Source organism: Archocentrus centrarchus, chromosome 18 (genome assembly GCF_007364275.1).
Source record: "Archocentrus centrarchus isolate MPI-CPG fArcCen1 chromosome 18, fArcCen1, whole genome shotgun sequence".
Classification (NCBI taxonomy): Eukaryota; Metazoa; Chordata; class Actinopteri; order Cichliformes; family Cichlidae; genus Archocentrus; species Archocentrus centrarchus.
The window spans coordinates 18009316-18023184 of record NC_044363.1 but is presented as its reverse complement, the minus strand read 5'-3'; the positions used below and the strand labels follow the sequence as shown (position 1 = coordinate 18023184).

Sequence of the window (13869 nt, the reverse complement as noted above, 5' to 3'; positions counted from 1 at the left end):
GACTGAAAGGCTAAATGGTAATTGTCTTGTTTTAAAACTGTCTGATTGGCAGTTTAATACAACAATACTGTGAAGTGATTTTTAGCTTTTATGAGCTGCAGACTGGCGGTCCTTTTTAGCTGATGCCACAAAGATAGTTAAGTCACCGCACGATCCTGCCTGCACGCATCCTTTTTCCGTCTCATCCCTGCGGTGCGTTAATGGTGCTGGTGTAAAGTTGTGTTAGTTTGCGATACTTTAACATCTAGCTAGCGCTGCAGAAGTGGAGTGTGTTGGACTGGTGCAGGGCTTGGTCCCTGCTAGGTTAGTTCCTGGGTAGCACCTGAGACATAAGAGAGAGACTCAATTCTGAACTGAAATTTGAGAAAATTTTATTTGACGTATTGCAGAATGCAGTTCGCAGCACAGTGGTGCGGTCGTTGGAAATACTGCTGCATAGCAAGAATGTCCTGGGTTCAAATCCATCTTTCTGTGGGGGGGTTTGCACATTCTCTCTGGGTACTCTGACTCTGTCCCATAGTACTAAGATGTGCAGTTAGTGGGGTTAGGTTACTTAGTGATTCAAAATTGCTCAAAGGTGTCAATCACTTTGTGTTAGCCCTGCCACAGGCTGGCAGCCTTTCCAGGGTGTATCCTGCCTCTTGCTCTATGCCAGCTGGGACAGGATCCAGCCCCACCACAACCCTCAATTGAATAAGTGGAATAAAGTGGATGGATGGCTGGATAGATATTGCAGAATGTAGACCTGCTGCCCCTGCTACAACTGAACTTAGGGTTCCCCCCACCTGCTAGTTCCCACTTCAGCCCCTGATTGTAAGCTCCCTGTGAGCTCTCTGGTAGCCATGGAGCCTGAAACAGGCACTTAACTTTAGGTTACAGAATCAAAGTGTGCAGCTCTGCACACATGCTTGGATAGCTCCTTTATTGTTGCTTCAGGGCGTGTCAGACTAATCATTGTATTTGACATTTTAGAGATAAAACTGATAAAGCTGTATTATTAAATGACAAATATCTCGCATAAAGGCGATAATGTTTTCATATATCAGGAAACGGGTACAGTTGGTATTCTTCCTGCCATTGTTGGGGTTTTCAAAAGCAAGTTAAAATTTGCATTAACCACATATTGTGTCATTTCTGTTGACTGGCTCCTTTGCAGCGTAGTCAGTGCAGCTAGTATGAGAAAGAGAGGAACACGACACACTTGCAAAATGTTTGTCTGAAGGCAAGAAAAGCCCTAATTTGTGTGTTTATGTGTGTGTGAACCCAACAGGAGATCTGCAAACGGCCTGAGTTCATCGTAGATGGAGCTACTCGCACAGACATCTGTCAGGGAGCTCTGGGTAAGTCCCACAGGGAGGATTCCCAACTGTTACTACCGCATGATTCATCTATTAGAGGTGAGGAGGGAATAACTGAGACTTTAATCTGGTAGAAAGTCAAAGAGGAGACTGTGCTCCTTTTTGAGAGGGGAAAAAATTAATTCAGGGAACTGAGGGCATAGATGTTAGTTGCTATGCTAAATCTAGGCAGAGGCTGGATGCAAGTCATGAATAAGTAAAGCTTCCCTTTCCTCTGTAGAGCCATAGACATCATGAACTTGAGCAAGACACTAAACATTTAACAGCAGCAGATCTGATATAAATGTAGTTATATTAAGGAAAAGAAAAACGTATTTTTTTTTCTTATCTTCTGAGATTTGTAATCTTTTCAGACTGCTGTCCTTGCAAACAGGAAAAAAAAAAAAAAAAGATCAGCACTACTCTCATATCTGCATGTTAGCAAAAGAGTGGAAGTAAAGGGGGGTTAGCCTGGCTCTATCCAAAGGTAGCGGACACCTCTACAGCTCTGTCATCAACAGGTTAATTCATCCATCAGCGAATGATGGGGATGTGGGGCTGACCGCTAAATAAAGTTTAAAAAAACTGTGTTGCCCTGTGCTGAGGTATTTCTTGGCTCCATGGCTGAGAGCATTTTTACAGTGATAAGGACACTGGGAGTACCAAGATATAGTTCTACACAGCTCCACATCCCATAATAAGAAGAAATAAGTTTTTTTTTTTGTTTGTTTGTTTGTTTAAGATTTAAGAACAAACTGAGTAGTTTGCAGTGTTGTGGGGTGAACATTTTCTTTTTCAGATTATTCCTCATGTGTAAAGTGATCTTGATGCACACAGCTTTCATAAGCGGTTAAGAAGATGGATGATTATTTCTCTAAGGTTCAGAGCTTTATGGAATTGCCTGACTTTAACTGGTAGTCAGTGTTGGGTGTGTTACTCAAAAAAAAGTAATGCATTACTGTACTTAATTACTACACAGAGAAAGTAATTTGTTCCACTACTTGTTATATTACACTCTAAAATGCCCTGAAATGCATTGTGATTTGATTAGCAGTTGACAATATAAGCTGACACCAATCCCTATCCTAAGGAGGACACACATACGATCTTTCTTTTGATGCAAACCCAAAGCAAAGTTGAAATCCAGCCCAAAGGAGCCCACAGTGATTCTACTGCAGAAACATGAGCAGGTAGAAATGGAGGCTAAAAGCCTGACGGCTCATCACTGCCTTTGTTACCTGCTGAAGTTCAGGCTCGAGCTGCTGAGCTCCCTGCACACAAACTGAAATCAGCTGATTGTGGTGGAAGTGCACAGGAAGAAAAAGACATGGTTGAATTTAGATTAATTTATTTTCTTTCTGCCCATCCTGCAGAAAATTTATAACAGAGGCTGACTCTGTAAACTTTGTAATGCCAGCAGCAACATAATTGTAACTGTAATATGATTACTGCAGATGAGTTTGAATACCTGGGGTCAACCATCCAAAGCAAGGGACAGTGCACAGGAGCGGCGAAGGAGAGTGGAGACAAGGATGCTAGGGATAAATGGGCAGCTACCTTTAGTAGGCTACAGGCAGGATTAAATGATGATCAGTCAAAATGGACACAGACGTGATCACAGATGGAGATGAAGAGCCTGACGGAGAGACACAAGTGCAGCAGAGTTCAGTCCGTAACAGTTTATTGCCTGAAATGTTTCCCCGCTCAACACAGAGCTTTGTTTATAATTCATGCCTTGTTGCTTCTCGTCATATCTGTAAACAAGGCCGCCCTCCATTTCTTTCAGCAGATCTGCTATTGCTGAAAGCCGTTTCCCCTGCTGCTGAATTGCATGCTTTATTGCAGCCCTGTCACTCCTAGAGGACCTGTTGCAAAAACCCCCAAAATCCTGAAACAGAAAGTGCAACGCGTTATGCGTGACAGCATAGTGTCAGTGCTGTGGCTTTATCAGGCAGCGGTACCCAAACAGGAGTCTTCCTGCAGGAGCCAGAGCAGACACAGTTTGAGGAGAAAAGTTAACCATTAATTAAATGTAATAGGTAAGCATTGTTAATAGACAGTCAATATAAATACAGATGATTTAAATTGATATGATGTGGTCAAATGTGGAAATCAAAATGTTGAAATAACTCTGTTGCATATGGCTAACAGTTGAAATTAGATTTGAGTAGGTGTAAAAATAAAGTTGCAGTTTTTTGCTGAAAGTATAGCTAGAGGGTAGCAAAAATTAAGGATAAACTATTGAAATTCTTAATAATCGTTAGCGAAATATAATTGATAAACCAGTAAACTGGTTAACATAAGAAGCATTAGACAGTGTTGAGGAGGAAGAACATAGTGTGACCAAGATTTACAAAGCTGAGTTTTTAATTTAATTATTTTTATTTTTTCCAACCACCTGGAGCCTTTCAGATAGGATGCAGTTTTTTTGCTTTGGGTTAACTTTTCTGACCTGGAAGCTACGTCCATGTTTTCTACTGTCGATGGACACGTCAAGTGTAGAAGTGTTGCAGCACTGTTTGTCAGTGACTGAGCCAGAATAAAACAAAGCTTTGATAACATTTGAAAACAGACCAGTCAAATCTGTTAAATGCAAGCCTAAAGAGACAAAACAGCACAACACTGACTGGTTATGAATGTGAAAGGATAATCTTAAATCTCATGTAGGCAAACTGCTAAATCAGTCATGGGGTTTCCATCTTCAAGCCAGTGCTCTTTTGCAGTGCACGGTAAAACAGGAGTGGCTCCTGTTTCAGTTATTAGCTAATGTAAACAGAGTCACGTGCATCAGTTAAATATTTTACCCACAAAGGCTGAAACTGTAATGAAACTGTCTTTGCATTTCCTCAGGGGACTGCTGGTTGCTGGCAGCCATCGCCTCGCTGACCTTAAATGACAACCTCCTCCACAGAGTGGTTCCTCATGGACAGAGTTTCCAGCAGGGATATGCCGGCATCTTTCACTTCCAGGTGATGACTGCTAGCAGCTTCACTTCCGTGTTTGTGTGTGTGAAAACATATGTCAAAGGACAGAACCACAAAAAGCACAGCAGACACCTCCCACACGCAACTAGCAGTGAGCAGTTAATTGATTGTTATCAGGTTAAATGCAGTTCACTGAGACCTGAGTCTCAGATCCGCCGTGACCTCAGTGACTTTCACACTGAGGCGGATGAAAAATAATATTTATTGCATGATGTGGGGAAGTTGTAAAACATGAAAGAGATGTAAGACTTTTGCTGAGTTCACTTTGTCTCGTGTGTTTCTGCCTCAGCGCTTCCTGTTGGGTTATTTCCTGTAAGAAACAGGAAATAACACAACATTTTGTGGTGTACAAAAAAATGTTGTATTTTTGTAGTAGTTTGGTTTGGTTTGCCTTTATTCTTTAAGCCACCCACCTGCTACAGCCATGGTCAAAAGTTTATATGCACATCATGGGCATGAATGTCAGGGTCATTTTCGTTCTTTTCCCAGGGTGGAATATTATACAAGAATTAGACGCACAAGTTTGGGGAACAAACGTTTTTTTCTGGCACACAAACTGTAATCCTGTAATCACAACTGAAAGCTTTATTGGGGAAAAAGCTGGAGGCAGCCCTTCATCAAACCACCTCATCAACAAGTGCCAACATGAAGAAAAAGCGAACTCTGTAGCTGCTCCCATCCACCACGCTTTGTTTTACACGGCAAAAAACCTACAACAGAGCTGCAGAAGTTACAATAAAAGTGTATTTAAGCAGATGAACTGTTATCTTAGTCTGGCATGATGCTTAAATCAGCCAGCCCGCTGAAGGCTGATGGCGGCCCTCCCACTTCCTGTCACTGTGGTACCTGCAGCAAGTGGGGTGGGGGTGGGGGTCTAAAGGGGGGCATGGGGTGTAGAAAATGATATTCATTTCAAGGCTTTATTAACATTAACATAAAAGATCAAAAACTGTTATTAATATTAATTAAATGGGATGATTTTATGCATTTCCAACAGTCAGAAACAGCTGCCAGGAAGCATTACTTTGCTGCAGGGTTTTTTTTTATACTCTTATTTGTATTTTTAATATTGTATTCAGGTCTAGATAGACATGGATATCACCTGCAGCTTGACTTGTTGGAGGAGGCTTGCAACCATAAGTTGGTAACTCAGATTTTAGTTTTGAAACGGAGTCACTGTGAGCTCCCTGACACTGTCAGGGGACCGTCAGTTTCACAGTTCTTTACCAAGAAATCTTGAGCAGTAACCGATTCTTTGGAAAATGGCTGGTTATTCAAGCTTAAAAATAATCAGGTGGTCTCATGTGCAGGTTCTTGTTTCTTTTAGCAGCAGCCAAGAGCTTATCTTACCCCATGGTTTATGAGCAAGAATAGAAAGCCACATTCCCGTCTCACGCTGCTCCTTTTGTCAATCCACACTGAGTCACCCAAGATAACTGACACACCCCACACCCTGTTAGTGGAAAAAAAAAAAAAAACTTTACTTCACAAGCAAATGTGTAACTGTAGCTGCTACACAGTGGGGCAGCGACGCAGGTGTTGGCCTGATTGTACTTCCTTTTATGTTGCAGCTGGTGAGCAGGTTAATAACACACAGCCCAAAGCTACATAGAAAAATATATTAAAGCAGTGGTATATGATTGAGACATTCAATTTGGATGTGGTATGCTGACAGCCAAAGTGAGGAATTAATGGTTAAGATGTGATTTGTGTGTGTGTGTGTGTGTGTGTGTGTGTGTGTGTGTGTGTGTGTGTGTGTGTGTGTGTGTGTGTGTGTGTGTGTGTGTGTGTGCAGCCACTCTATTCTTTTTTTTTTTTTTTTTTTTTTTTTTTTCTCTTCTTTTAATTTTATTTAGTTTTTGGTTACCATCACTTACAGCAGTGCTGCTACAGAGATTATTATGGTGTGCATGATGCTATTCTCTGCATGGTTTTTAATAATAAAGTAGGCCCAGGTAACAGCAGTTGGGTGCATCAATCAATTTGCTATGTGATGCCCCAACTGCACTTTGATTTAATGCTAATATAGCCCGCTTCAGCAGTGTATATATTAGCATTTCATTAAGTACAGCAGTGCTGTTGAAACCTGGTGAGTCGAGGTTTGGTTGTTCTGACAAAACAAAACTGCCTTTGCAGAGATGCCTTTCACAGGCCTGACTCTAAATTGTCTTCTGCACTAGTGTTAAGGGCCTTTTCAAAATGTCATGTGACCAGAAATGTATTGAGGTTTTGCAGTCATGTGGCCACTGCAACGCGATGTTAACTTGTCTGTCCTTTTGGATTTGTGAGTCTGTAGAGTCAAGTCAATAAAGCCTCAGCCACACAGGCCTAGAGACACATCTGCTGGCAACAACTGGTTGCTAGGTAAAAATGTGTATTCCCCAGCTGGTCATCAGAGATCTTCTTGCGATTGCCTTGGTTGCTATCAGATTGCCATGTTTGCCCGTACACACAGACTTGTCTGCAAACACTTGCCAACTATTCTCAGAGCTGCTGTGAAACAGTGAAAAATGTGACACAAAGTTGAGAGACGGTTTGCCTTCAAAATAAAAGTTGAGCCCTTTGAAATGTATTGGCTGCAGTGCTGAGGCGCAACTTTTACTTTGAAGGTGAGCATCTTCAGTGCAGTCTACGAGCAACCACGGGGAATCCGCTAGCTTTTTTTGGTTTGTTTGTTTGTGTTTTATTACCTGAAGGCTAGGATTGCTCAGCCGGCTACAGCTGGAGCATCCTGTGTCAGATGTCAAAGCTGCCACAAATTTCATAATGAAAATTTTGAACCATTTTTTAAGGCGTTGAGTTTAATTGTTTAGCTGTTTTGAAGGTGGAACTCAGCTATTGAGACTTCAACCATTTTTCATTACAGGCTGTAAAAATGTTTATTTCTGGTGTGTTTTTTATAATGTGAATCTGCTGTATGTAGACATTCACTCGTGGAGTCGGCCGCAAGTGGCCATTTGAGGCTTAATTTGTTCAAACAGATGAGAGCGACTTTTTGTCTAAAGAAAGTACAGAGAGAGGGAGAGTTGCAGTAATGCTGCCGAGGAATAATAAAAGTGTGAATGGATTTTTTTTTTTTTTTTTTTTTTTATATTATATTTATTTATATTTATATTTTGAAAGCATTGATTTTAATTATGAAAGATGATTGGAAGAAGCATCTGTACAGATCCTGGTACTTTTCTGCCTGTGAGTTTCTGGCAGCCTCCTTCACATTTGGATAGAAGGAGCCTATATAAAAAAAATAGGCTCCTTATTTGATGTGTTTGGATGATGGAACATTAAGATTTCTGATTAAGGTATTTAGTTTCAGGAGATGATTTTGAGATTTAAGATTAACCTTGTTGCATCAGATTGAATAAGTTTACATCTTTTATAATTTAACAAAGCTGATGTAGCTGGTAGTGACATTTAAATCTAATCCTAGGATGAGTATGGTAGATACAGCAGTGTAGTGTCACAAATAAGAAACCAGAAAGTGTGTGAACTTGCTTAGCGTCACTAATTCAGTCTGAGTAGAAGTTTTTTGCCTTGTAATCTCTTCATAATCAGTGCTAGAGTGTGTTCACCTTCCTTTGTTACTGCATCTGCACTACAGAGGGGACGGTGAACCAAAAGGTGCTGCTTAATGCTACTCATGTTTCTTTCATGAGTCCTTTAAAACAGCTGGAGGGAATTTCACAAAATCACAATATTGCACTTCACATCTTTCCCTTTAATCCTCGTTACTGAGTGTCGTTAAGATACAGACTAAAGAAATCATTTTGCTTGTCCTGCTGTGTCACAGAGCACTTTGAGCTGAGTTAGCGGCTCTCTTTCATGCAGTGATCACTCTGCTAACCAGCCTGTCAGACTGCCAAGTGAAGGGGAGAGAGACGGAGAGGGAAAGAGGAGGGAATGAAGTGTGGTAGGGTGCAGAGGAGACACTCTCACACAATAAAGTCACATTTTACATGCTTTGAGATATAAAGTACAACAAACACACACAGAGGAAAATGTCTGTCATGGATCTCTGTCAGCTGAATAGTCACTGTTATAACAGAGACGGGCAGGCTGACAACTCACATTGGCTACTGCTGTATGTTTCTCACACACACACACATACACTCTCACACACGGGAACTCTATCAATGAACTCTGAAGTTTATCCCTCTGTGTGTAAATGCCCACTGCTCTGAAACACCCTTGAGGAAGGCACTGTAGTCCTTTCATCTCCGGGCTGCTCGTCTGACTCACTTCAAAGCCTCAATAAATGCGATGGCACAGATCCACAGAGCTAACCATTTACACAGGGCTGCTGATTCAGTGAAGCCAGCCAAGAGAGAATGAGGAATCATTTGGCTGATTACTTCTGGAGACTCTGCTCGCTTGCATTTTGCTGAATGCAGCTGTCCTCTGTGCAAAGGCTACAGTAAACTGCATGTATAAATATTGCTCACTGCTACAGTGGGAGGAGCTAATGCTTCAGTCTGCTCTGAAGGCATGTAAATGTGTGTGCTGTATGCGTGAATGAATGATGGCCAAATGGCTTGTTAAACACACATGGCTGTTTTCCTGTTAGTAAAGGGTTGCTCTCGTTTCATTATAATTTTTTTTTGTTGGCGTTTTTAGTTTTACTATAAGCCTCTATTGATTGTGTTTATATTGCTGCCAGCATATAGGCGTGTCCTTACTCCTTCTCTGCTTTTGTGTGCTGCTGAATCTTCGTGGGATTTTCCTTTGTTTGCAAGTTTAGATCTGCCTCTGGGTAATTTTTCCAGATTGGAGTGAGTCATCCAAAAAAAATTATTATTTTTTTTTTTTTTAGGAGTGCCGGTTGTGGGACTCTTAATTAGTTTACGAAGTGGAGGAGAAGGAGGACAACAAGGAGTCTGCCTGAATAAGCAAGGCAGCGAGACAAAAAGGGGGGAAGTAAATGAAAGCAGGGCATCCCTTTTATGATATCCTTGGTATAGATCATATTTTACACATGAAGTCTGGACAGTTTCTCAAATTTGAAGGCGGGGTCACTGATGACACGGATGTCATAAGAGCTGGTTTCCCTCAGTCAGACAGGGTGTTTCTCTCACATAGCTGTGATAACGCCTCCGCAGTGTCAGTGTGAATAAGCAGAATGAAAAATCTATATGTTGACCAGGGGCAGGTCTAGATTTGCTATTCATGTCCGTCGGCGTGTGTGAAAATTTGTGTAGGCACTTTGTGTCGACTTCAGCCGACCGTTTTGTGACACGGCTCCTCCCATAATTGGGAGCAGTTCTGTTAATACACACTAAAACACAACCTCTCTGCATACACACAGAGAGGTTAATTAGAAGAATGCATACACTTCAACTGTAGCCGGTTCTGTTCTTACAAAATGACAGACTCCAGCTTTCTTCACCCTCCTTTTTCTCTTCTGGAATTAGATCACGTTGACTCTGAGCATATTTCTGTCTTCTTTTTGCTGTTGGGTGTCTGCGTTTGCACAGCTTTTCTTTAATGCGCAATATTTGTGTATTAAAATGCATCATAAATCGTTAAAAGGCAGTAACTGGGGTTCAACAGTGCTGTGCAAATGTCTTGAGCCACCCTTCACTTCATTATATTTTGTTAGGAAAAATAGAAAATGTGTGCAGTGATTTACTGAAACGTGCAAACACAAGAAGAAATGCAGTATATAAAGCAAAAACTGAATTTCTACAGTTCTAAGAGTCAATATTTGGTGTGACCACCTTTCATTCATCAGCGCAGCCTGAACTCTTAGTCGTTTCTTTAAGTAGTCTTCAGGAATAGTTCTCAAAGCTTCTTGAAGGACGATCAAAGCTCTTCTCAAGTTTTTATTATTGTGACTGATCGCAGGACATGATTTTTATTCCTATCAGCTTTGATGAATATTGCTCTCTGTGCTCTCAGCTCTCTGTCAGAAAGTAATGTGAATGATTCCTAGATCGGATGCATGTCTATGGAACAACAGGCTCAAAGGCAGAAACTTTGCCACTTTTTTTTTTTGGAACCTGTTTGGCTTTTAAATTGGTCCCTGCGCCACATTTTTTTTTTTTTTTTCCTCCACTCTTTTCTTTCTGCAGCTTTTCACCCGTCTCCTGGAAGCACAGTTATATAATGTTAGGTGTGGGAAAAAAACACAACAGCAATTCAGAGAAAGCCTCCTTTAAAACCTCTGTAAAGCATTTCGAAGAAATTCACCCTGCCCTATGGCATCAGGCCACCTACTTTGTGTAGAGACCTTGACTCGCAGGTTTAACGTGTGAACGAATGATTTGCAGAACTGGTTTAGGATACCGGCCTGTCTTGCAGTTAGTGTTGCCTTTATAGTCTCAGTATCAAAAAATTTTGCAAATTGACAATAGCTGTGAAATCTCTGTGCAGCACATCAGAATCATGTTCTGTGTTGGATCTGCATTCAACAGTACTTCAGCTGTTCAGCAAGAAGGTCCTGGGTTCAATTCCACCATCTTGCTGGGAGCTTTTTGTGTGGAGTTTGCATTTTCTCCCCCTGTCTGTTCTCCTTTTATACAGCTTTTCATCATGTTGCATTGGTCTCTTCTGCCCCCTCCTGGACAACAGTCATGTGTTGTGTGAAAAGCACAACAACAATTCAGACTAAGCCTTCTTTTAAATTTCTCTGAAGATTTCAGAGAAATTCACCCTGCCAACATTTGCATCATGCCATCTGCTTTGTGTAGAGAACTTGACTCGCAGCTTCTTTGGCGTGTGAACAGAAAATTTGCAGGACTGGTTTAGGACACTGGCGTGACCTTCCGTCAGTGCTGCCTTTATCTCAGTATCAAAAAATATTAAAAAGTGCAATGTCCCAATAAAATAAAATAGAATACAATGATCCAGCTGAATCACAAGAGGCTGTCTTATCACTCAGATGTCTCATTTGTGTGATAAGCTGAAGACATTTTTCTTCCTGTGTCCTATAAATAAATACAACTTTAGTTGAATGAAGGAGCATCTGTCAGTTTAGTGACAGAGGTTGAAATGTGTTTATTAATAAGCCTGAATCCCTTGTGCATCTGACCTGTTCTCATCTGAGTTTTCCCTGTTTTTCTTTTTCTTTTTTTTTTAAAAATTTCCTTCTCTAAAATCCAGTGACGGTGAAACAAAAAACATCTCAGCTTATTTAATCCTGAGAAGAGCAACTTTTTGCTGAAAACATTGCTTGGAGGTTTAAATGAAACATTAAAGGTCAGACATAAAACATTTATTGTTTAGTATGTTATGTTGGGATGTGCATAAAAAATGCACATTTTTCTTTGTTTGCCAAATAGTCAGAAACAGACACTGTACAGCAGGGTGTCCTGGAGAGGGACTCTAATTGTGTTTATTTTCATCTCCTTTGTGAGGTCAAATGAATCCCAGAGTGGTGTGTGATTTGAGAGAGACAATGTTGTATCCCCGATCACGGATGGGGAGCAGGATAAGCTCATGTTTAACCACTCTGCACAGCCAGGGCCTCTACACCCCGAACAGAGGCAGTGCATCATTTTCTGTTGCAGACCCATGTCTCTGGCTAATAATACATGTATCAAGTTGATAAAGGGACTGTCACTGTTAGAGTCCAGGTTCTCCAGTACTCCAACATTAAAGCATCTTAGTGAGACTGTTCTAACAGCGTTCTGTGCTCTGCTTTGCAGTTCTGGCAGTTTGGCGAGTGGGTGGATGTCGTCATTGATGACCGGCTGCCAGTAAAAGATGGGAAGCTGCTGTTTGTCCACTCAGCGGAGGGAACTGAGTTCTGGAGCGCTCTGATCGAAAAGGCCTACGCCAAGTAAGGCTGATTCACAGGAGAGCAGCTGAGAAATGGAAATCATGCTGAGGGCCCGTATCGGAAAGAAACTGGGGGGAACAAAAAAAACTTGAAGCAAACATTTCTGTTTAAAATGTCTTACTTCTGTGGGCCCTTTGATATTTTTCTCATGTCGCTAATAAATAAAAGCATCTCTGTATGCGGTGAGCAGACATGTATCTTTCCATGATACATTAAGTCTCCACCCATTTGTTGGTGAACTCCTCCTGTGCAACCAGACTTGTCATACAGGTACATCTCAGGCCCCGGAAGGTTGTTGTCTATATCAGATATTATGAGATCATCATGTTGCCTAGCAAACACACAAGTTACCTAAATGCATAGATCCAGCAATACTGTGAAACAGGCATGTAGTAGTGAGAGAGATGCAAAAAAGGCCACAGATGCGGACAGGGATCCTCACATCCAGGCCTCGAGGGCCGGTATCCTGCAGGTTTTACATGTGTCTCTGCTTCAACACACCTGAATCAAATATAGAAGTCATTAGCAGGACTCTGGAGAACTTGACTGCATACTGAGGAGGTAATTCAGCCATTTGATTCAGGTGTGTTGGATCAGGGACACATCTAAAACCTGCAGGACACCGGCCCCCGAGGCCTGGACTAGGAGAATAACAAATTCTCGTCAGTTGTAACTTTTTTGGATGATCTAAATTCTGTGTTACTTTTGTTGTCTATATTACACTCTTATTGAGCATTGCTGTTGTTTGAGCATGTGTCTTAGAAGACGTAACAAATGTTCGTTCACGCTTCCTTCAGCTTGAAGCTGCTGCTTATCCACGGTGACGCTCACGTTTTAGTTGTAACATTATTCCTCTGATAAAGGCTTGGACTTATATACTGTATGACCTGAAAAATGTACCTGGTAAGATGCTTAAACACACAACAAAAAAAGATCAGAATTGAGGTAAATTTTAGTGACTGTCCCTGGTTCTCCAGAAAGGAGCCTTGCAGGAACATGACTAAGAAATCCTCTTAAAGAGGGCGTTACAACATTCCAGCTGCTCTGGCTAGCTTTATAAGGGAAGCACAGCATTGTTCATGTAAGTGTGACACTGCCAAGTTCCGAAAGCTTCCTGGATGAGTGTGAGGTGACAGTAAGATTCCAGATGTTCCTTTCCTGTGAGGCCATGTAGGGCAGTGTTGCACATTGTTAAACAGTGAGACTTCTGAATGGGAGCGCTCTGCTAAAAAAACAAAAAAAAAACATATTAATGTCATATTTTTCTGCATATATTAAGGTGTAATCATAAACACTGATATTAAACTATGCAGTATCTTTGCTAGTGGGACTCTGTTTAAGCTCTAATTGTCTGCGTCGCAGGTTGAATGGCTGTTATGAGGCTCTGTCAGGTGGCAGCACATCGGAGGGTTTTGAAGACTTCACGGGCGGTGTGACGGAGATGTACGAGCTCGGTAAAGCTCCCGCCGACCTCCACAGCATCATCAGGAGGGCCATCGAAAGGGGATCGCTTCTCGGCTGCTCCATTGATGTCAGTACTGCAACTTTCAGGCGTCTTCTGACTGTAGAAAATAACACTGATCGCTCTCATTGTGTTCTTCACTGCAAAGCAGATACAGTTACAGAAAGGTGCACATAGTGACGCATTTGGTTGTTAAAAGAGAACATTTGTGTTTCTGACAATGTGATGATTCTTAACACAAGTCTAAATGAATGCTAACGGCTCTAACTCTGCAACTGCTGGATGTGCATGTAAACAGCATCTGAAACATGT

The 13869-nt window shown here is 41.4% G+C and overlaps 1 protein-coding gene across 1 annotated transcript in view; it reads left to right on the top strand.

Moving 5' to 3' along the window:
- Positions 1-13869, top strand: part of capn1 (calpain 1) — a 31888-nt gene that overhangs the window by 5819 nt on the left and 12200 nt on the right. Inside the window, exons 4-7 of the mRNA XM_030753429.1 lie at positions 1271-1340; positions 4188-4306; positions 11962-12095; positions 13458-13626. Coding sequence (XP_030609289.1) covers positions 1271-1340; positions 4188-4306; positions 11962-12095; positions 13458-13626 — 492 coding nt within the window. The remainder of the gene's footprint in view (positions 1-1270; positions 1341-4187; positions 4307-11961; positions 12096-13457; positions 13627-13869) is intronic.